This window comes from Desmodus rotundus, chromosome 2 (genome assembly GCF_022682495.2).
Source record: "Desmodus rotundus isolate HL8 chromosome 2, HLdesRot8A.1, whole genome shotgun sequence".
Classification (NCBI taxonomy): Eukaryota; Metazoa; Chordata; class Mammalia; order Chiroptera; family Phyllostomidae; genus Desmodus; species Desmodus rotundus.
Window position 1 is genome coordinate 38,991,850 of NC_071388.1, and position 25,509 is coordinate 39,017,358.

General features: G+C 37.8%; 1 protein-coding gene across 2 annotated transcripts in view; it reads right to left on the reverse strand.

Moving 5' to 3' along the window:
- Positions 1 to 2,480: 2,480 nt before the first annotated feature.
- The window catches only part of ZMAT3 (zinc finger matrin-type 3), a 31,133-nt gene continuing 8,104 nt past the window's right edge, over positions 2,481 to 25,509 (reverse strand). For both annotated transcript variants that reach the window (XM_024563708.4, XM_024563717.4), the window contains exons 3-6: positions 14,597 to 14,716; positions 12,116 to 12,282; positions 11,894 to 11,994; positions 2,481 to 9,753 (exon numbers count right to left, since the gene is read on the reverse strand). In XM_024563708.4, the coding sequence (XP_024419476.1) occupies positions 9,542 to 9,753; positions 11,894 to 11,994; positions 12,116 to 12,282; positions 14,597 to 14,716 (600 nt within the window). In that variant the 3' untranslated portion in view covers positions 2,481 to 9,541. The remainder of the gene's footprint in view (positions 9,754 to 11,893; positions 11,995 to 12,115; positions 12,283 to 14,596; positions 14,717 to 25,509) is intronic.

Here is a 25,509-nt window from a genome sequence, read left to right on the forward strand (position 1 = left end):
CAGGAGTGGCTCAGAACTCACTCAAAAAAATTCAACTAATTTTTAAAGAAGACTGGTTCTCTAAATTGTCCATACTACTGAGAGCGATAAAAAGGAATAACTGGAATTCACACTTCCAACTCTAAGTAACTGAATTTCAGCGAGGTTAAGTGACATGCTCAAGAGCATACCAGTGACAGAACTGGGACCAGTTATGGTAATATATGCTTCTTCCAAGTGTTGGAAATATTTAATAAAACACTTAAAAATAGCTCCTTATGTAGTGCCAGCTTACTGAAGCAGAAATCATTATGTTCTTCCCCAAAATAAATTATGTTTGGGAAAACCTTAGTATTTTGTAGTTCTTATATTATCAGTATGATTTGTGCATGTTTGGTAACATTTGCCCTTGTATGTAATTTTTTAAATGTTCAACAATCTTCTATGATGAAAGAGTAGTCCTTTCCAGTTTGGGGCTTCCACTGATCATTATTTTATTTTAGTTTCTACGTTTGTTGTTCACATACCTGAACATGTATGGGTAATAGATTTTTTTAAAGCAAAATAGATATTTTTAAAACCACAAAAAATCCTACACACACGTGTGATATATACATACATACATGTGTATATATATATGCCTCCTGATTCCCAATCTACCACTTTTCTCACTCTGCATACTTCAGCAGCTAAAACTATAAAAGAATAAACTCCTTAATACCTCCTACAGCAGGGGTGTCAAACTCATTTTCACCAGGGGCCACATCAGCCTCACGGTTGCCTTCAAAGGGCCGAAATACTTTTAGGGCTGTGTAAGTGTAACTACTCCTTAACTGTTAAGGAGTTGAAGTGCCATCAGCCCTTTGAAGGCAACCGTGAGGCTGATGTGGCCCCGGGTGAAAATGAATTTGACATCCCTGTCCTAGAGACTTGTCTGCCCTTGCTTATTTAAGGATGAAAACTCCTCTCTTCCACTAAGGTGGCTTTTAGCGAAAGATCCTGCTTCAAAGGTAGTGTACCAACCACACTCAAATTGCTAACTGTAAGACTTAGAGAGTCCACACGGTGGCACTAGATACCTTTGGTCAAAGTCCATAACCTAACAGGCTATTGTAGAAAAACAGGATAGAGAAGAGCCTCTGGCATCAGCAAAGACTAAAAATTGAAGTTAATATTAAAGACATCTTGTTCCTTTCTGGAGGACAGCCGCCAGCCAAAACACATTTGAAGATCTAATTATGCTGGAAGACACCCAAAATGCCAAATAGAAGGTAGACTGCCTAGGGTGGCGCCTATCGCCTCCAGAGGCAAATTTACGCTGCTCCTTCGGACATGCTTCTTAAGCATGTTTACATACACTCCCTCCTACTGCACACACCTCGACCCCCCTGTCTCTTTCTCTCTCCCCCTCACACACACAATAGACTGTATTTTCGGGTGATTTTTTTTTGGGGGGGGGGGGCGATGAAGGATTCAGATTTCAACCCTATTAAATAATACATTTCACAGTGGGCTAAGTCTCAACTCAGATTATAAAAATCTTAAAACTCATCACAAAAAGATCTACCTCTGATCTCTCTACAATCTTACATCAATTTATAATAGATTGGGAAAAGTTCATTGCTGGTCTTTCACAGACAGCAATTTTAAAGTATAATATCCAGCGCTTGATTGTGAATAGATTCTCAGCCAACGAATAAGCCTCAGAAATGCCTGGAAACAAAACAAAAAAAAAGAGCTGAAAAGCTGTACTGATTTAAGACTTTTATTTTTTTCATGCCCATTATTACGGCTTTCTTTTAAGCTACACATCTCTTGGAGATGATATAATAAAATGTGCTGATGCCTTGAGTGTTTTTAAAACACAGTCAATGTGATCTATTCAGTTCATTCAAAAACATTTTTTTGTGTGCAGACAGGAATTTTTCCCACGACAGTAAGTGTATGTGTCTCGCATCCCGATTAAACAAACCGTAACAGCACCTTCCAGGCCTATCATCTACTCTCTAAAGTGAGCACTGAAATTCAGACGCAATTGCATACGGTAAGCCAGAGTGCTTGAGGACCACACCTCAATAATGTATTGTATTTTTACGCGAATTTTAAGAGTACTTTGTATGTGAAATATCCAAAAGATTAATGGGTATATGCATGTTAATATGTTTATGTCTAAAAGCAGCAGCTATGATCATGCTAAGCTCAACTTTTCTCAGAATGTGAAGGGAAGATAAACTTTAAAATACATCAATAAAATTAACAACTCAGTCCCAGGCTAACTCCAGTGACGTGGGGAGAGGGTAAGGTAGTGTGGGCAGCTGGGTCAATTCTACTGCAAGCCCAGGACCTGACAGTACTCCATGTGAGCTCTAGGAGTCCGTGACAGATTATGTGCAGACTGATGAACGGCGAACCCACAGCCATCAAGCATCGGCATTAAAAGTAACATCTCCGTGCTGACAATGTGCCTTTTTCCTTGACCTCCAACTCATAGCCGAACGATCTGCAGACAAGACTCGGAAACTGTTTTATTAAATTGAACACAAAATGCCCGTTATAACAATGTCAAGCCTTTATCAGAAATCAGTACATAGTGAGGATACACAGCCAAAATGAGCCATCAACATAAGCAGTATAAATTTTAAATAACTTTTTGATTTCTATATTCAATATACAGAAGAAAACAAAACCAAAGGAGCAATTTCAATTTCACAATTCACAGTTGATTGGTTTAAATCCCATGACATTTTTTGTCATTTCTGTAGCCCCAAAACAGAAACATTTCCAAAGCAGTGACTGGCACTTAGCCCCAACAGCATATACAGATGTTAACCCCCTGCAGGGCATTTAGAAATAATTTTAGGAAACGACTCCAATTTCACCCAGTTCTGGCTGGCATTTTTTTTAGCTATACCCTTTACCAGAGACACTGTTCTAGTGAAATAGCAAAAACTGTTTCAAAAGCTTGCCATGCCATTAAATGAAGGGTTCTAAAGTCTCCAGTGGTTTTCCATGATTTTATTCTCTAATTTAAAATAATAACTGCACTAAAATGCAACCCTTAACAGTGAAAGCAGTCATTTTTGCTTCTGGATCTAAGAGCATACATCCGAGAGAGGCAACGTGTTGTCCTAGCAGATACATGGAATGCTTTAGAGCAGAGTCTGACGTACTCTAGTAAGGCATTTCAAAGCAGACACACCATACCCAAATTAAACTGCTGTGGGCGGCCACGGATACCACAAGGTGAACACCAGTTGACACAGAATCAACACGAAATTCTTATAAGATGACTCACGAATTTACAAAACCACAGAAAGGCTCAAGTAGCAAAAGAAGGCAAACAATGACCAGCCACTCTGAAAGAGTTTTGTTCCTGTGAATGCCAGATTTGAGAGTAGAAATAAACTGTATGTTCTTTGCCCTAGGATAATATCATTCATTCTGACACATGGGGTTACTTTTCCTTTAAAAAATAGATCATGTAGATAACATACATATAATCAGTGATAGAGAACATTCATTTTCACTAGTGAGGGGGTCACTTAAGCACTTACCTAGAAAGAGTTATGAATGAATCATGAAAGTCATCGAAATGCAAAAATAAACCTGGTAAAACTTGCATTAGTTAGTACTCAACAGTGAAGTGATATTTTTAGCAATTTCATTGGCTTAATGAGGAAATATGACCATGAAAAGATCTTTAAGTTCAAAAAGTCATGGAATGCCTAACTATAAAGTCTAATTAGTAAAAATACATATTTTCATCTTAAGGGCCCCAAAGGAAGTGTTATTTAGAAACCATAAATCTTACCAAACTAGCATAAGAATATGAATCAAGAACATTGAAGTTTCAATTCCAACCTCCCCATTCCGCCTTTGTGCCCTGGAGCAAGTCACCTACCATTTTTCCCACAAAGAATTGGCATAATGAAGGCATATGTCAAAAAAAATTTTTTTTCAGGCAGTACTAGAGTAAAGCTAAAGATGTTACTAAGGCTCACAATTTCAGCAACTCACTGTGCAGTGCAATCATTTTTGACCCTGCTAATTATGGCTAGAGGAAGCCTGGGCAATTCCATTCTCAGGGAACTCGGGGGCTTTGCATACATTCATGGTTTTAACTCCCTAAACTACTTAATCTGCTCTTCTAGCTTTTAAAACAGCTACTCGTCTGCGGTTTGACTCTGTACTTCCTGGCAGAATGGGTGACAGTGTGAAGGCAACGTGCTGACAGGACAGAAGCAGCAGCAGGTTGAAATGAGGTATAAGCTGATTTCACAAACCCCAATCAGGAACTCACAATTTTTTAAAGCTGCATAGTTCAGCAAAAGTACATCATAACACGAGGGAGAAATCTTATCATGAAACTTTAAAATATATGACAACTAAGCATTTAAAATGTCCAACACAAGAAGACTTCAGTTTGAAAAGCATTGTCTTCCCTCATTCTAAGCACGGACACACACAGAAATTGGAAGAAGGCTAAAGCCCACAGGAGAAAAAATGTACGTTCATTGGCTCAGGTTATCAAGTTCATGAGTTCAATAAACACATGATCTAAATTTATGACTGAGACACTACCTTTAAAAGGCTATTGATTTTAAACAAGTACAAACTCTAGTTAATGATACCTATGCTGAAGTGTTTAAAGGAAATAAATGTATTGTCTGAAATTTATACTGAAATATATATTTAAAATAAACTGTGGACTGATGGATGAATAGAGGGGATGGACAGATATGTAGTAGTACAAGTACAGTAAAATACTGACTATAGAATCTAGTGGTGGGTATACTGTAAATTTTTTCAACTCTGATATGTTTGAAATTTTTCACAATAAAATGTTAAATTTCTACAATGAAATTAATTTAGTAGTGTGTTTTAAAGACAAAGTACTCAGCAATTTGGAATTTTAAAAATTATTTGAAATAGGGAAAGTTTTGTTTTAAAAGGCCTCAGACCTGATTTATGAAGATGCTTTTTTTTAACGTCGAGACAAAGTAACACAATTGACATTTATTGTGCAGGACCATCTCTTCCCACACTTCATTTGCAATACATAATTCTCTCCCCTTTACAGAGACTGAGTTTGAAAAAGAACATAGGATAGAGTTTTTCCAAATTCAGTGTAAAGCTCTTCCTAATCCACACACCACCACGCACTAAACGTCAATGTAGCGCCGATAAAGGTGAAAAGTACTTTATGACTGCTGCCACCCTAGGACACTGAGTTCATTTTCAGGGTGTATGGTTTCTGATCAGTACAAGTAACAGTTTTACTCAATAACAAATTGAGCCTGCATTAAGCAAAAAAAAAAAATGTAGAACACAGAATTCACACAGACCTTTGCTATTCCAAGCTCCTGTATTTAATGAACTGTGATTAATGGCAATAATTCTATCATCTCTTCTCTCTGTGAAATGCTAAAACTTGCTAAAGGCACTCATATTCTGGGCTTAATGGAGACAGGGTCACATGGGACCATAAGCCAGTATGGGGTTTTTTTTGGTACCTACCCAGAAAGGGAGTTTACAATTGGGAGTTTTCTTCCCAATTCATAATGGGAAGAAAAAGTCAAAAGAGCTATCAGAAGTAATGTCATATGGGAAGCTATTTACACAACTCTTCATCCACCCTGTTAGTTTGCTGGTAATCACTAAAAATAGTAAAGATCCACCGCCAAAAAAAAATAATAAATAACTAAAAGCAACAACAAAACACTACTATGTATGAAACTCCTGAATAATGACTTGGCTGATAAAAAAAAAAAGTTGGTAAGGTAGAATATTTTTAAACATCTCTTCAACAGCCTGTATTAAACTTTTGCCGACGTTGACAAAACATTTCTCTATTTCGAAAGCAGCTCCATTGTCCTTACACGCCTCACCAAGTTCTCTACAGAGCCCTTACAGCCTAAATTCTGAGACTGAGGAAACAAAATAGATTGGGTTCCAAATCCACCATTCCTGGGCCACTGCAGAGGTACTAAGAGGCACGATTACATGTCTCCCCTGGCATAAGCAAACTCACTTTCCATAGGTCACTGGACAGTCCTCAAACTGTCCCTGCTCATCATTCCAGCCAATTCAGGAGTGAAGGAATCATAAATCCCACAGTTAATCCTTAAAATCTATCTACAGAGGAAGATTTATATATATACACATTTTATCCTTGTTCAAAGTGTAGCTAGGTAGCTATAGCAAGTATTACCAGTGTCACAGAACAGCCCTGCAAAATAAATGGAAGATCTCATGCTTCCTTTAGCTGTTCAAGTCAGAGGGACAGAAGGATGATCTCAGGCACAATTCTCCACTCAATCTCAGGGTTTCTAAAACCTAAATGGTTTTCTAAGTGTATCAACACATTAAAAGGGAAAATAGCAAGGAGTTGGAGAAGGAACTTTTTCAAGATGGACGGTATTAAAGAAAGTATTCACTTACAGATTTCAGTGCAGTAAGAGACAGGCAAACAAATGTAGCAAACAACATGCACATATTTACAAGTTGCAGCATGTGGTATACAAAGACCAACAAAGTATTTTCTGTTCAATGTGGAGGCAAAAGGATTACATGGCATACACAATTTTGTAGCTTAACTTTTTGGGAAGAAAAAAAACACTTCAAAGGTAAATACAATCCAATCTTTTAATTGGAACATGGAATTTTTCCTTTATAACTTCTTGCCCTCAGTATCTTAGCAGAGTTTCTAACTGTCATCTTCTAACACTGACTTTGAAAGACAACTTATACAAAGATGCTCACAGGAAGAGACTTTGATGCCATGAGGTCTTCTTGCAGATGATTACTGAAATCTACTTAATTTAATTGACCACAAGTTTTCCATTGTTCAGGCCTCGGTCTGTCCTTGCATACCACCTATAAAAGATACTAACACGATTCCTGGGGAGCACAGGGTGCCAACTCCAAAGCACATTACAGAGCAGGACTGGACTTCACAAAATGAAATCAATGGCGATCACACAGCACTGACTGCAGCAGTAACAACAACCTTCTCTGACAGGGAAAAACACTGTCTGTAAGGAATGCATGACATGAGATAGTGTACCATGCAGAGATGTATTTTTAGGCATTTCCTTTCTGACAGCTTCTGTCACCCTTTTTTTCACCTGTGGAACCAGAATATTATGAGGCAACAAACCCAGAGCACACCACTGTCACAGAGATTTGTAGGGGCTTTTTAGGGGAGATGTGTATATCAGCTCTATAAGTGACCACAGAAGTTATTCATCAACTTCCTAAAGTTTAGAAATTAAGGAGTAAAACAGAATAGGCAATATGGTATCTAAAGTGTCATATAAAACAAACACATAGCTCTTTTTTAGTGCAAAGAAATATAGCAAGTAAGAAATAACACTATAAATCTTTTTTTCTTTAAAAGAAAATGCGTTTATGCATTCATAAAGTCCATTAAGGGCACTGGGAGATTGGAAACCTGAATACACAAGGCCAGGAAAAACACCAAGGCCTTAAATCCACCCCTCTTTGTATATATAAGGAAAGTCAGTGGGGAAAATGAGGGAAACCCTTCCTTTAATTTTACTTGCAAAGGAAAAAATTGAAAATGGATGTCACTTTTACAAAATGCAAATTCTTATCCACAATCATTTACTGTTATCTGAAATAGGAGTTCAATGAAATCTTCTCTATGGTATCACATAAAAGTATTTATCTATAGTTTTATATGTGTGTGTATATAAATACACAAAGAAAAGGAAGATGGGATTTTTAAATAATCACAGAACCAAGTGGCCAGCACTGTAATATTAAGATCTACCAAATAATTACTTAGCAGCAAAATGAATAACCTACCGACCAATAAAATAAGCTCTAAACTGCCCTAAACTAATCAACTCTATTTCATAGATAACTGCACAAAGCATTATTATACTAAGAGTCGTGGGTCTGGACAGAATCTCAACCAAACGTTATCTCATTCTTCTGTTTCTGGGAGGAAAAAATATCAAATAGTTCTTCTTTTCAAACACCATCACTTAATCATAAAACTAAATTCTAGATTGTTCAAAAATTATTTGGAAGTATTAAAGGAAAGGAATGATGATTATAATTGTCCTTCTCCCCATTTCTTTGCATATAGAATTCTCAAGAAAAAAACAGGATTTGGGTTTTTTTTTAAATCAGTATTATAAGCAATCAAGTGTGAATTGACCATAGTGCAAAGATACTTCTCAATATAAACTTCTATGTGGCCTTTCAAAAGAAGTATGGATGAGTACCAGTCTTATCCACATAAATGTAAGTAGATAAAGTACAGTTAATGAAAGTTCATAGAGTACTCCATTAGTTAATCTAGACATACACTAGAGCTTTATTTTAAAAACAAAATACAAAACTAATAACACTGTTGTCATTATCAAATATCAAGTAATCTATAACATATTTCTGTATTTCTATTATCTTCAAGAAAGCTGAATTAGAAAGAATAAAATCAACGTTCATGTATTTCTCTACTAGAAATGATGATACTGAAATTTGATTAACTTTTTAAAAATTCCTCTCTATCTATGAAACAGTAAGGTAGTGGTATTTTTCAGAACAGCCAGAAAACCAACAAGACAGAGATGAGTATGAGTTAAATGGAAGGATCAGTTTATCTACAAAGTCTGCCAAACCAAATATCCAGAGATCTAAACTTACGATTGAGACCATCGTGTAAATAACAAGTCATTATCAATGAAGTAATTCTAAATTGAAAAATCAAACACATCTTTACATTTTCTAAAACCAGCTGAAAAATATTTTTTTAAAAAAATATCGTATCTATCTGAAATTCATTGGATATTCAAATATGGGGCTTGGAAATTCCACAACATAGCTGGGGCATGAAAATAAGCTAATTAGACAAGCTAATTCAGCTGGGTGGGGAGGGAGTGGAGAATAAAGAAGGTGGCATTTAAATATGTGAAATCCATAACTGGAAATTAAGTTTCACTGTTTGGAAGTCCACAAGCACATCAAAAGTGTCTGAGTCCAAGAAAACCTTCATCTCGTTAATGGGAAGACATGATAGAGGGAAACGTCCTGGAGAAGACCCGAATGCAGTTTGTAATAGAATATCCCACCAACAAGACACTGAGTCAAGGCGGTGGCTCCAAAGAAGCCTTAGGAAACTGAAATCTCCGCTCACCTGTTTTTACTGTGATCTGAAAAACTCATAAAACCTCTTATGTAAGAGTACATAAAACTAAAATTGCAAAAGAAGACGAGATTGTTAAATAGTTAAAGCTCTAAGTGGTCAGGCTACTAATTGCCCAGAATGGTCAAGATAAACCATTATTTCTCATGGGGTGGAGAGGTCACATGGTCTAAGTAACTCAACACAACTGACCTGAAAAAGCATCATGACCTAAGAAGCACGTTCTCGTCCTTCCCCAGTGTTGACATCTCACGGTACCACTGCAGGTTACAGGTATTAACATTAAGCAGAGGAATGTACTCATATCAAAAGGACCACAAAGCAGGGCATGTTGACAGAAGGCAAACAACAGGCAGGATGAGCTGCTCTATTGGAATACAACAATCACTATACGTAGCCCAGATTCTCCATCTCATTCCTATACCGCTGTTCAGACACCTTGCTTTTATGTTGCTTGCTCTCTAAATGATGCCGGAATTCCACCTCTTCACCAGCCCCAACATTACACATCGAGCAGTAAAACTGGCCACTTGGAGTGACGCACATGGCCAGATCACGCGGAATTCTCTGCCGAGAGCGACGATTGAAGTACGGACCTCCTAAAACAAGACACAAAAGTAATGTGTTCACTTCAAAATCTTCACTAAGTGAATGACAGCAGTCTTATTAATTGTAACTATAATTTTGTTCCTAAGTTAAAATTATAAAATTTACAGATTCCTACCTTCAAATGAATGTGAAGTTAATGGATTTTTTAAATTACAATTTTATAAAGGTTCAATCTAAAAACTAATATGATTCTTCCAACTATTGTCACAAAGATGACTATAGAGCCAAACCCAAAGTCTAAATGAGTGTCTCTAAAATCTAAATACTGTTTTAAAATGATTTAATTTCCCAGCATTATATGAAGTTTTACAATTATCCTAACTCTTTAATCCAAAAATTCTACTTCTAAGAATTGTCCTAAGAAAAATATTAAGAATGTTTGCATAAAGATTTATCAACAAGGACATTTATTTCCTCAACATTTATAAAAAGCTTTTTCTGGGAGGGGGTAGGGAAAGGAGAGTTCCAAAAGTACAATTTGAAAAATTATTCTAAGGACTATAATGGAAAACCATGCAGTCACTAAAAATAATGAAAATACTATAATTCCATGAAAATATGATTATAATATGCTATTAAGTGAAACAAGAATATCACAAAACATTATCACAATTCTATTTTAAAGAAGCAGTATGAAGAGTGGAATGACATATAAAAATGTTGGTGGAATTATTGATAATTTTATTTTCTTCTTTCTATATAATTGACTTCTTAAGTTAGGCCATTAGTTTATTAATTTTATGCTTTTCTTTTCTACTATAAAAATATTTCAGGCTTTTCTCAAAATATTACTTTTACTACATGCTATAAATTTAATAGATTTTTATTATTGCTTGGATCTAAGAGTTTTTAATATTCCATATAATTTCTTCTTTGACCCATGAGTTATTTAAAAATCTTTTAAAATTTCCAAACAGCTGAAATTCTTGTGTTTTTTTAAAATATTTTTGTTATTGACATCTCATCTATTTGTTCTCTGGTCAGAGAACATCGCCTAAAGAGCCTTCTGACCTAAATTTTATTTTACCTAATATTAATACAACTACCTCAGCTTCCTTCTCCTCAGTTCATTTTTTAATCTATTCTTAAAACCTCTTTTAAGTGGGAATTTAGTAAATTTATATTTGTTGTAATTACTCATATATGTTCAGGCTTTTATTAATTACATTACATTACTGTTTCTATGTGTCCCTATTTTCTATGCTTCTCTTACCTTTCCAATTAACTTTTTTTTTTTTACATCTATTTATTTTTAGAGAGAGGGGAATGGAAGGAGAAAGAAAGGGAGAGAAACATCAATATGTGGTTGCCTCTCACATGACCCTCACTGGGGACCTGGCCTGCAACCCAGGCATGTGCCCTGACTGGGAATCGAACCAGTGACCCTTTGGTTTACAAGCCAGCACTCAATCCACTGAGCCACACCAGCCAGGGCTGTTTTTTGTTTGTTTTATTGGTCACATGAATGACCTGTGCTGGTATGTGTATACACTGGGGAATGGAGTAGGAGGAGAATGAGGGGCCACTCAGTCCTATTTTGAATCCTGAAGATAATCAAAAGAGGCAGAAAACACTCCTATAAGCTAGTTGTCTGAACTGAAGGTGTGTATCAGAATCACTGAGGAAGCATTTTCAAAACACAGGGGTGTCTGGGTCCTACTCCAGATTTACTGACTGAAAATCTCTAAGTCCTGGTTCAGGCATGTGTATTTCATAAAAACTCCCCTCCTGATTCACTACCCGGGTTTAACACCACTGCTATAATGGTTATTTTTCCAAATAAATCTGGAATTAGCATGGTGCAACTTTAAACCAAATAGTGCATTTTTATAATGAATGTTACATTTCTCAGCTGGCAAATACCAGAAGAAATATAAAGGAACTATGATTAAAAGATCTTAAAACATAAAAAACTATAATTTAAAAGCAAAATAAATAATATACTAAATAGAAAATAAATAACTAAATGAGACCTGAAATAAATACCAGCTTGAAAACCCATTAGACCAATTCAAACAAAACAACAGCTTACCCCAAATTCTCGGGGTTATCTATTACCATTAAAAGGAATTAAAATAAAGGAGACCATTTGTAGAATGTAGCCAAGGTATGTGGAAATCCAGTGGATACCTGAATTATTGTGTGCTGTATACATATTTCTCCTATTAGGCATCATTTTATATTCATTCCCTTCTTTCCGGGTCCGCCGCTGACCTGCCTCTGAGGATTCCCTGGAGAAAAGAAATTTTAAAAGAGTGAGACGTCTAAACCAGGATCCATTTCAACTCTTTCTCTCTACAGACAGTCAGTCTCACACAACACTTTGGCCTCAGGAAAAAAGGCAATACCTACGAGAACGAGTTACTCTGAGCTTCCGCAAGCCGCAGTCTCTTGGCATGATTCTTCCCTTGATAGTGAGCCTGAGCCACGGCGGGGGAACTGAAGGAGGCGTCGCAGAGCTTACAGTAGTCGTTCTCCGTGGCCAGGATCACTCTGCCGCCTGGCTTGAAGGAGCCCATCTGACAACCAAGGCATCAGAAACAAGGTTAAAAAAACACCTGGAGCGTATTCCCTTCTTTTCCTCAAAGTTCCTTCTAAGGCACTTTGTGACTTAATCATGGTTCTGCAGGAGAATACCAGTGTACCAAAATAATGAATGGCTCATTGTTATCTCCAATGAAGAATTAAAAAAAAAAACAACTTAAAAACCCAGCACGGAAGATATAGGGCAGTATAGGTAAAGCCTAGAATCACATTGTCAGAAAAAGTCAAGTCAGCCCAGAATCCATCAACAAGCATTTACAAGCATTTACTGAACACCTACTGTTAATAAGGCTTGCTACTTAATGCAGAAGCTGTGTACAGACATATATTTAAAAAATGAGCCTCTGCTCAAAGAGTCCACAAACTAGCTACAGATATAATTGTAATTATACAATATATTATAATTACATTATAATAATATAATATAATTGTAACACAATATAATGGGGAAATAACCAGCAGATCCAGACAGTTACATTCGGGTTGGGAAACAAGCCAAGGGAAACCTAACATTGCGCCCAAAAGACAGTATCCACTCAAATGTTATTGGGTTAACAAAAAACAACAAACTAGATTTTGTCTGGAGGAGAATAAAATATACAAGAGTCCAGAAAGCACATAATATCAGAGCCAGCTGAAAGAAATAGCACTGTTTCTTTCACCTGGAAGGGAAAATTTTCTGGAGACAGGATAGCTGTCTTCAAAAATCACAAAGGGCTATGCCATGAAAGAAGGCTAAGGCTGTTTGCCCAGAAGGGTGGAGCTGGCTGAAAATAGTCCCCGGCAGGGAACCGCCACCCAGTTCTAGGGCAGTCTTCAGGAATTACTCCTGTGACAACTACACCGCCTGAAGATCACCCTGGTAATTTTCCTGTCCTCTCATTTTGTGTTTAACATACCTCATTTACCCCCCACGAATTCTTGTGGATGGAGGAATAGGTGGTATTTCTATCTACACCTTAAGCACTGGAAACGAACATTCAGAAAAATAAAATTTGTATCATGGTGGTTATGAATAGAAGTCTAAGATCAAAAACAATTCTTGCCCCACCACATGTAATGCCGTGGACAAGTTACTGTATTGAGCTTGCCAGAACTTCTAATAAACTTCCAGGTGAGACAGATGTTGCTGGCCCACGGACTACACTTTGAGTAGTAAGGCCAGTACTTCTAAGCTACTGCAAGCACTACATGAAGTCAGCGCCCAGGTCTAGAACCAGGCAAGGCAGGCACTTGCTATGAGCACAAAATTTAAGGGAGTATCAAAACACCCAGCAATCCAGAGAAATAATATTTTAATGAAATAGTTTAATACATCAAACCTAATACAAAGAAAAATCAATGAGGAACAAAATATCAAAATTTTAAATAAAGACAGAATCAGTAACTGTGCCATATTGCTGCCTGAGGCAAAAGGAAAATAATACTTACCCTGTCTTTAAGTTTTTGAACTTTTGTTTACCATTGAATTATTTATATTAATCCTGAGTATTTTAAATATTTATCTTGACTACTGAGCTTTTTTTCCTCTCCCTTATATTGTGGGCCCAAGTGGAGTATATCCCTCTCCTGGCCCTAATCCCAGCCCTGAATGAAATAATGCCATGAAAAGTGCTTAGCAGAGTACCTGGCATAGTAAGTACTCGATTAGAGTTACTATTTATGACCGCTGTACTGTTCTAAGGACAAATGATACTTCAAAGGCAGGTTAAGGAGTAGAATCCGTATGTCAGAAGCTATTCAAGTACAGGAATATCTTGCTTGAAACAAACACCTGCTCTTTCAAAGAGTGAAGGGAACTCCACTTTTAACCAGAGAAAGTTTTACAGGTTCTCTGCACAGAAGTTAAAAAAAGGGAGAGGGGTTAGCAATCTCAAGAAACTGATCTTAATGGAAGGTAAAATATAAAATAATGGCATTAATTACAATAAAGATATAAATGTTTTAAAATCTCTTGTTCTCTTCAGGGTTAGTCAGTTTTTATTCTAGCTTAGCCCTAGACACTGAGGGCCATTTAAGCCAGAATTTTGAGGAATGCATAGCGAAAGACTCATGGAACAGTAAGTGTTTCATCATTTCATGCATCACAATCAAAGCCAATGAGAAATCTGAAAGCTTGTGAATTTTGGCATGTGTTAAATCCAACCCTATAGTTCAAGGAGTTTTAAAAGTACCAAGTGGGACCTTTCAGGAATATTTGCCCAACTGTACCTTGATGGGCACATGCATGATAATTACATCCATGACCATCTGTGCCCAGGACAGCTTCCACCCTGACACACATCTCACCTGCGGAGGGACAGGAACAGCTGGAGCGGCCGCAGGTTCTACCGTGTTGCTCATTCTGGCAGGAGGAGGACAGCTGTTCGCTGCGTAGTAATTTCTGAGTTTCTTACCATGATTTTTACCCTAGAAGCAAAATGAAATGGGTAATCACCATGGGGAAAAACATGTCAAATTAATATATTGACTTAAAAAAGAGAAAAAAACACAAGTAACACTAACTACATTCTATTCTTTCAGATATATGCAACACTGGGATAAACAGAGCACTAGCTAGATTTGATCACTTGATCTTAAAGTCTATTCTTTGGTCCTAAGAGGATAATTAAATTTATCTGAGAAAGATAAGAGAACAAAGCCAAAAGAAATTAATTTCCTATATATTTCTAGAAAAGTATCACACTTTCCAGCAATCTCTGTTCTCCTTAAACTTGCCATTCATACCCCACTGCCTAAATATGAATTTCATGACACTGTGCTCTAATCTACTTTATAAATCTGTAATAAAATGGATAAACCAATTATTTTTACAAAAATAGCTCTTACAGAGCTATTGTACTTTGTGCATTAACATGTTTGCTGCTCACAAAAATCCCGCAAGATGAATTTGTTAATATTATCTACAAATGACAGCTGACGAACTGCAATCCAGAGAGCACGGGGGACTTGCCACCAACACCTGCAGCAGGGCCAAGCAGTGGGGCCAGCGCTGGAGGCCGGCCTTCCGAGTCCAAAGCAAGGCCCTGTTTCTCCACAGCATGATGGCTTCAGGGTGCACTGAGAACCTCTAGTAAAATGGATTGCCTCTCATTATGTTCCCCTTAAGTCATTATTCACATGACTACACTCCTTGAACAGATACAAAATGGTGGGAAGGGTCAGTGATCTAAAAGCATTCTAAATGAGGGTAAAAAAGTATATTATCCTCTAAACTACCTTGTAAAAAGCAAACTTGTTGGCAAACATGTATTCACCATCTACTGCATGCTAAGCCCTAGAAACAGGACTAGCACATGCTCTAGAGGTGACAGATAACATATGCAGTTAATTAAAGTAATGAGCTAAGTTCCACCTCCTGACCACTGGAATGTCCTAAAGGTGCCCTCACCACAGTCCCAGTGACCTCCAGGGAGGCCAGTCCAGCAGCCGTATCTCTGCCTTCCGAATAGTCTAGCTCTAAGCAGCATGACACAACTGATACTCTCTCCGTCCACTGTCTTCTTTGACTCCCTTACATCCCCACCCCTCAATCTCCACATGCTATGGTGCCCAAAGCCCTGCTCTCACCTCTCTTCTCTCTCCATTCACACTCAAACTCTCAGTTATTTTATCCAGTCTCAGTGCTTTAAAATATAATCAATAAGTTGCTGACTCTCAAAATTATCTACCTCCATCGCTGTTATGAACTCCACATTTGTATCCTGCCAACTATCATATACTGAAATCTGATCCCAATGTGATGGTATTAGGAGCAGAGGCCTTGAAGAGGTAACTAGGTCTTGAAGGTGTGCCTTTATGAAATACATGCCAGAGGTACCCCTCACCCTCTACCTGCCATGTGAGAATACAAGGAGAAGTCGGTGGTCTGTAGTCTGGAAGAAGGTCCTCACTAGAACCCAGCCGAGCTGCACCCTGAACTCAGACTTCCCGCTTCCAGAATGAGGAGAAATAAATGTTCCTTGTTTAAGGAACACCCAGTCTCTGATCATTGGTTATAGCAACCCCAACAAACTAAGACAATCCCTGACCTTCAGAGCCACCTGTCCAACTCACTTCCTGCCATTCACTTTGCAGTCTTAAGAGGCATGTCCAACTTAAAACATCTGAAAGGTAACTTTTGATTCCTCCCCCACAGAACTTTCTCATCACTGTCACCACCACTAGTCATCTACATGGCAGGTACTCAAGAAAAGCCCAGGGGTCCTTTTCTTGATCCCATCCCTCCTTAAAACCAACACATCTAATCCATCCGCCAGTCCTAGCAGCCTAGTGAAAATATATCCTAAGTCATTCCACTTCCTTCTATGGACACTACAAATACCACAGAATCCAAGCTACCAACATGTTCCACTTGCAGCAACAACGCCTGCCTGGTCTCTGGTCTCACTCTGTCCTCCTGTAATTCTCCTCATACCCTCCAGAGCGATCATTCCAGACATAAAACAGATCTCATGTAAAATCTCCCAACGGTTTCCCGCTACACTGAAAATCAACAACTCTGACCCATAAATCCCTACATGATCCAGCCCTGCCCATGTCTCAGATTTTATGTATACAGCGCTCCTTCCTGCAGCTCATAATGCTCCTCACTCACTAGCCTTCCTTCTGTTCCTCACACGATAAATTCATTCTAGCTCTAGGGCCTTTGTACTTGCTGTTCCTGCTGCGAGTAATTCTTTCAGATTGCTGCATGGCTGGTCCCTTCTCCTCTTTCAGGTCTCAACTCAAAACAGCATCTCACTCAATCTGAAGCCATGCCCATCCCTACTTTTTCCCGCTCCCCCGCCACACATTCTCCATCCCATTACTACAATATCTAAAATAATATTGTTTGTTTACTTCTTTTTTCTCTCCAACCCTCTGGAATGTAGACTCCTTAAAAAATAAGAACGCTGTCTGTCTAGTTTACTGTTCTAGCCCCAATGTCTAGAACAGTTTCTGGCACATAGTGGACAATAACTAAATATTCGTTGGCTAAATGAATCAAGAAGCACAATGTAGTTAACAAACTGCTAGAACACAGAGAAGGAATTTCTCACTTCTGCCTGAAGGTGTCAGGTATGACTTCCCTGAAAAGGGGACATGTAAATCATCTTTTAAAAAAAGTTGACCAGGCAGTTAAGAAGTGAGGGGAAGGAAAATTGTGAACAGAGGGAATAGTGTTAAGCAAAGGCCCAGCCTGCTGGAGAGATGGTCTTCAGGATCCTTTAGAGAAGAGGTAGGAGTTGCGATACATGCAGGGGTTGGGGGTTTGGGGGGACTTCAGAGGCAGCAGGGGATCTCTGAAGAAATTTAAGCAAAGTAATAGCATGATTGGATTGCATTTAATAAAGAGTATCCTGAAATCAGCATGGGGGATAATTTAGCGTAATTCGAAGTTAGAAGCTGGGAATATAGAGAAGAGAGCCAAAGACAAATCCCCAGGCACTAAAATATAGAGTATAGTAGAGGATGAGGACCCACAAAATGAGATGAAACTGTCTGGCCTATTAAGTAAGATGAAAATCAAACAAGTGTAGTATCATGGAAACCTGTAACAAGGTGATTCAAAAGAAAAATCTAGTTAAATACATTATAACCCAGGAACTCTACTTCTAGGTATTATCAAACAGAAACATCTGAGGAGATATTTATAAGAATCTTCCTAGAAGGACTGTTTGTAACAACTGAAAATGGAAACAAGTTAAGTATCCATCTACCACATAATGGTTAAATTGTAGTCTATTCATAAAATGAAACACTATATACACAGTGAAACTAAACTGACAGTAACCAGAGGGGAGGTGGGAGGGGATAATGGGGGGAAAGGGGGAAGGGTTTTCAGGAACATGTATAAAGCAACCATGGACAAAGCCAAAGGGGGGTAGGATCAAGGGTGGGAAGTGGGGATGGCTGGGGTGGGGGGGAATGGTGGCGGGAAAACAGAGACCACTGAACCTGAACAACAATAAAAAATGTGAAAAAAATAAAAGTAAAAGCCAGTTATATGTAAAAAATAGAAAGAAAATAAACACTCTAGGGTCATGCATGACAACATGAATAATTCTCATAACAAAATGTTGAATAAAAAGAATAAGTTGCAGAAGATATTTAAGAATAATTTTTTCACTAGGGAGGTTAAAAACATGAAGAAAACCATTATATTATATAAGAAAATGCATATGCGGCAAAAGTACAAAACAAGTATAGGAACAAGAAATACCAATTCAGCACAGTGGCTACACCTGGAAGTTAGGAAAGGATACAACTGGAAATGGACTGGGTGGGGGGCTTCAAGTGATTTGATAATTTTCACTCTTTAAACTAGATGGCAAACACACGTGTGCATTATATTATTTTAGGCCTTTTTTATGTCTGAAGGACTTAATTTAAAATAATAACCAAAAACAGAGTGGTTCACCTAGTCAAATGCTACTGTGGGGTCAAGGCACTGAAGTTAATGCTTGGATTTGAAAAGAGAAAGGTCAAGAGTAACTTCAGTAAGAACCACTTCAGTAGGGCAGAGCAGTGGGAAAATAAAAGGTGTATGCGTAGCTTAAGGAGACAATGGGGGATGTGAAAATGGAAACAACCAGTACAGGCAACTTTCTAGAAGAATTCTGCTATGACAGGGGACAGAGAAACAGGGGGAGTAGGGTAGAGAGTTAGAGGGGGGCATAGATCAGTAAAAGATATTTTAAAAATTTTTAGAAGACTTTATGTATTTCTAGAGAGAGAGAGATGTGAGAGAAACATTGACTAGTTGGCCCTCACATGCCCCCAGTTGGGGACCTGGCACCCCAGCATGTACCCTGACCAGGAACCAAACCAGCGACCTTTTGTTTTGCAGGATGATGTCCAACCCACTAAGCTACATCAGTCAGGGCGGAAGATTTTTTTAAAGATGGGCTTTATTTAGCCTACTTTGCATGACAACAAGAGGAAGTCAGGGGGAAAAAAAGAACAGAACGGATGATGCAGAAGCTAGAGCATGGCTACAGGAGCACAGTCCATGAGAAGGCAGAAGAAGATGAGATACACAGTATTAAGGGAGGGTCAACTTTAGATACTATCAATATCTTATTTTCCACGCAGTATCCATAGTACTATTCAAGTCAGTGTTGCATCCACAACATAATGATAAGAATGGCAACTAAAATTTTCTGAGCACTTATGTGACTGATACTGTCCTAAACAATTCATAAATATTATCTAATTTAACCTTCATGAAATTTCTATCAGTTAGGCATAATTATCATTCCCATTTTACATATGAGAAAACTAAATTCAGAGAGTTAAAAACTTGCCCAAGAGCTTCCAGATAGTTGGGTAGCGGCTACCTAGATTTGCATCTCCCCACCTATCCTGTACAAACAATACAGAATGATAAGAAAAATAAAACTACACACAAATCATGCCCTCCACATAACCAGACACTACAGAATGTCCAGACTTCAAAATAACTGTAGGTAAAAAAAAAAGAAAAAGAAAAAACATCAAATCTCAGTGAGCCATCACTCATGTTCCTGCCACAAGCCTGCACAGCAAGCAAGAACATGTTAACAATAACTATAAGAAAGAGAAAAGAGGGAGCTAGCAAAACACCTAAAACTGGTTTATAACTACCACCGGGAAACGCAAGACCTCTAAGCTTGTAAACACTAAAAGCATGGCCCAGTCACTGACTGCTGGGAAGGAGGAGCTTGAATGTACAAGTGATCTAAAGTGACTATCATCAAAGTGGTGTCTGGAGGAGAAAAAAGCAAAAAGCAAGAGAGAGTCACCCTTTTACAACTGGAGGTGAAGGAGAAAAGAAACAAACCAGGAAAAGCTAGCATCCTACAAGACAAAAAGAACAAAACAAAAATGGGAGGACCTATAAACCTTCCCCTGAACACCAAAAAAGAAAAATTATTAAAGAACTGGACTTCGCTGCACTGATAGAAGGGCTTCCAATGAATTAAGGATCTCATAAGCCACCCAAAATCCACAAAATGAACAGATGAAACAAATCAAGTCTATACAAAATTACTACCAAAACAATCAACACATGTCAGCAAATAAACCCCGTCCCCCCCCACAAAAAAACCCAACATGAAATAGAAGGAAACCATTTAGAAAACACTCCAAATTAAATTAAATATATTCAAACAAGAATTTGGGGATATTAAAAAATCACTGTGAATCAGGAATTTAAAATGTACAAAGAAAAATGGTCAAAACATGGTGAGAAATAAGTAGAATAATTAAACTCAGGGAAACAAAAGAGAATTATGTCAAACATAAGGAGTAAACACAAGTGCCAAAGGAGAATAGGCACAAATGAAAATATATAATAATAAGAGGCACAGAAGATTTTTAAAAAGCAATCAAGAAAATAAAAATGATAAAAAGAAAAACTTTAAAAGGTCAGAGAGAAAGCAATGGAAATAGAAGACAATAAGGAATAACTTAAGTAAAACTGGAGTTCCTTAAGAAGTAAAACAAAACAATCAATCAGAACTAATATTTGAATCTATAATTGTCTAAAATTGTCTTAAGTTGTCCAAAAGTAAATACTGAAAAGGCATACTAGGTATCTGGTTAGTAGGTTTGTTTTTCACAGAGATGTTGATGAGTACTGACAGAGAGAGGCAGGGAGGGAGAGAGGGTGAGTGAGAGTGTTTGGTGGATAAATCCAGGTTTCGCACTATCAAAGAACATAGTTAAACATTAAGAAAAGATGGAAGGTTAGAATGAGCACTGTCTTGGCATATTGACAGTGGAAGTATCAGCCTGAATTCAGTTTTTAATATATGTACAGACAAATATAAATGTGTGTATATATACATAGATATATTACTAGCTCTGACAGTGAGAGGATCTAGAAACAATAAAACCCCAGTACCAAACACCAACCTTGCACTGAGATTTTGTTTTCTACATGCCATTCTCCAACAGAGAAAATCTGGCTCCTTGAAGAAATGGCTGGCACAACGGAAGTACAAGAAAACCCTGAACTATTTTATATTGCCAGAAAGGAAGTATGCAAAAAAATTATGGGGACATGTCAAAAGGACACAAGCACTACCTTGAAAGAATTCACACTGGCCAAAATTGGGACAATTTAAACATTAAAATGGTAAATAACAACAGTAAGAGATTATATCCCTAAAATAACATAAGAATCCATAGTGATATAAATAAATGATTAGAAAGATAGATACATAGGAGAAAGGGGAAGTTCTTAAAATTCCAACTAATAAATGTACAAAGAATGATTAAACAGGAAAATAAAATCACCATTTGGCAAACACTACAGAAGTATTCCCTGCAGAAAAGAATCATCAATGAATGCCAAAATCATGGAGTAAAATATGATGAGAAATAAAATATCCACATGGTCTCAAAGTATCTCCTCATATGATATTTATTAAGTACAAGACAAAAAAATGGTTAACTTTACAAAGGAGAATCTTGGCAGACACCCCCACACCCAGTGGTCAAAGACAACAGCACCAGTGAGGCAAAATGTGCACAAATGTCTCTCCCGACATGATACATTGGAAAGGACCCAAGATCATGTCTTTGGTAATCTTGCAAAAAAAAACAAAACAAAAAAACCCATAACATGAATTTAATCATAAGGAAACCCAAATTGGGACATTCTACAAAACAGCTCTTCAAAAATTACAGGAGTATAAAAAGCAAAGAAAAATTGCATCAAGACAATGGAATACTACTTGGCCGTAAAAAAGAAGAAAATTTTACTCTTTGTGACAACATGGATAGACCTGGAGAACGTTATGCTAAATGAAATAAGGCAGTCATAGAAAGACAAGTACCATATGACTTCACTCATGCGTGAAATCTAATGAACAAAATGAACCAATAAGCAAACAGAGACAGACTCATTGATAAAGAGCAGGCTGACAGCTGGGGGAGGGGGATCCTCGGAGGGGATTGAGCAAAAAAGAAAATAAGCACACTGATATGGACAACAACATGGTGACTGCCAAAGGGAGAGGGGTGGAGAGGAGTGGAACAGGGTATTTATCCCAAATAGTGATGGACAGAGACTTGACTTGGGGTGGTGAACACACAACAGAGTGTAGAGATGGCATGTTGTAGAACTGTGCACAGGAAACCTGTATAATTTTGTTAACCAGTGTCACCCCTATAAATTCAATAAGAAAAAAAGGAAGAAGAAAGAAAAGGTGAAAAAAGAAAAGAGAGAAGAGGAGAGGGGAGGGGAGAGGGGGTGGGGAGGGGAGAAGAGAGGAGAGAAAATAGAGAACCAAAACAAAACCTAACTGGGGAGGCACTGGTAGTTGCTTGGAAAGTGGGATTAGATGAACACAGAGAATAAGGTGAGTCACTGGGCAGGTGAGTGCTCTAGTCTAAGCCATCCAGGAGCTGAGGCCTTAAAGGGCCAGGCCACCCTGCAGAACATATTTAATAACATCTCCTTCATAACAACTGAGTGAAGAGACTCCATGACTGAGGTACAGAAGAGGTGCTATTTCTCACTAGCCCCACAGTACAGCACACAAGAATGAAAACAGGACAGAAGGAAACCAAGTAGATTGTGTTTTAGAGAGAGATGCAAAAGGCAGGGCCCTGAAATATGCACCCCCTAGATGAACGGTTATCGGTGCTTTACTGTTTATAAAGATGTGCTCTCGTCTACCTCTCTAAATTTTCCAAATTTTCTAGGCATAACATACTCTCATTTTATAGTGGAAAGACAAGCAATAATTACTGAAAAGGCATTCTATTTAAAAAAAGAACCTTCTTTGTAGGCCACACACTCTGAAAGAGACTCACTGTATCAGCTGAGAACTAATAGAGGTAGAAAGAACAGAGAAGAAAGGCGGGGGATGGGTGAAAAGGGGAGAACACGTGTTAAAAGTGCTTTTTTTCTAGAGACATTATTTTGAGTGAAATATCTTTTAAGTATATTAAGGAGGCTAATTACCAGTGGCAAATGATACAAAGAGGTCAAGAGAAACAGAGCTAGATTTGGCTGTAGAATCACAGGTGACCATGGAAAGGACCATTTGAATAGAATACTGGAATGTAAACCAGAGTGCAATGGGCTGGGGAATGAATGGGAAATGAAGACCCAAAGAGACAATTATACCCAGCAGAACTCTAAGGACAGGACAGAAGAGAAAGGATGCTAACAAGAATGATTAAAGGAAAGGAAAGGTTGTGATTGCTATGTTTACATGTATGGAAAGAAAAGCTTAAACATGGTTTTAATTTGATCAAGATGAAAAGTGATGACACGTGATGAAATCCAAAGTACAGAGTGAAGAATAAGCCTTGTATGTAAGAAGGGATATCTATTTAGAAATAAGAAACGAGGTAGTGGTGGACTTGGACGGGAAGGCAGAAAGCTGGTGAGATCCGGCTGATAGCAGGATCATGGAGAGCTTCTGTTCCCTAATAAAGTGTATTTTGACCATCTCAGGCCACTGCAAGATCATTTGGAAAACAATCAGATGGGAGAATTCTGAAAACATAAAAACTAGCTGAGATTCAAGTTGCCGATCATGCCACCCAAACCTGAGTGATCCATGTTAAAATGTATGTGCCAAAATCAGCATTTTAAATTTGGGGATAACATCTAATCACACTCTCTGAATTATGATCACAACATTCAGCATCATAATGCTGGAACTACTTTTTTAACTGTGTTCTGTCTCTCTTTCTAATTAATCTAATATGACAGATCATTTCACAACTAAACATTATGAAAAGAAATTGATGTTTATGACAAATTTTAGAAATGTACTTTGAGTAACTATTACTTTTTCAAATGAATGTGCAAATTAGAAAATAAACTGGTTGACTTTCTTTTAAACTGTGGGTGCCTTAGCAAAATTTACCCGTGATTTTAGCTTTTTAAAATTTGTTAATGACCTTCCATTCTAAAGTGGTTCTTCCTCTAGGCATTTATGCTGCTGAAACAGAGTTGTGTTACTCCATGCAAGACTTGCCCTAAGTAACCTGAAGCCTGCAGATTTTAATATAATGAAGACATGTTTTCTCCTCCAAAGGCTTTATTTTTTAAGATAGATTTGTTTGTTTATCTGTTTATTTTCAGTGAGAGGGGACGGGAGGGGGAGAGAGAGGGAGAGAATCTTCAATGTGGGAGAGAAACATCAGTTGGTTGACTCTTGCATGACCCCAACTGGGAACCTGGCCCACAACCCAGGCATGTGCCCTGACTGGGAATCTAACCAGCGACCCTTTGGTTTGCAGGCTGGCATTCAATCCACTGAGCAACACCAGCCAAGGTCAAAGGTTTTATTTTAAATTAAGGTATAACTAAAGCCATAATTTTGAGACTGAAAAAATAGGTAACCTCATTAAAAATAAAAGAACAGTTAAGGGTATTTTGAAGCAGACTGACCAGTTTAAAAAGTTCTGGAAATAAAACTAAATCTGTGGTAGCAACAAACACACGTGGGCATTGCCAAGGCAGCCCGAGCTTGGGAACATCAGGATGTCAGGGAAAGGTGGCAGAGAGCTTAGGGGGAAGTATTTATTGAGCAGTTTTCATTGTGTGTCCTGGATTACTAGAACATGATACAGACTTTTGTGTAACACTGTTCAAACCAGATTGAGGACTGTTTACAATACCCTGGGCAATTTGAAACTTTGTGATTTCAACAGTGGCATCAATTAACTAGAACGTTTTGAGTAACGTAATCACAGTGACTTATCACTTCACAAGAATGTGTTTCTAGCTTATAAATAAACTACCACTAACCCCTTTTATCTCACATATAACTGAAATAATGAATTGCAGTCTTGGTATCACTCACAATTAAAAATTAGCCCTGGCTTGTGTGCCGCAGCAAACTGAGAGCTGGACTGCAAACCAGGGTTACCAGTTCCATTCCCAGTCAGGGCACATGCCTTGGTTGTGTGACAGGCAACCACACATTGATGTTTCTCTCCTTCTCTTTCTCCTTCCCTTCCCCTCTCTCTAAAAATAAATAAAATATTTTTTAAATAAAATAAATAAAATTTATAAAGGTTTTTAGAATTGAAATAAAACTTTACTTTCATCATCTACCAACCACTCTGTTTTATTGATCTACAATCCTTGCCATTCTGCCCATTCCTGGTTCTGGTGAGCCTTACTCATTGGTCTTACCCTTGCCTTTAGTACCCTTTTTTAATCACTGCCTTTTTTTCTTAGTTGACTTTTTTATTTTTTAAGTTTT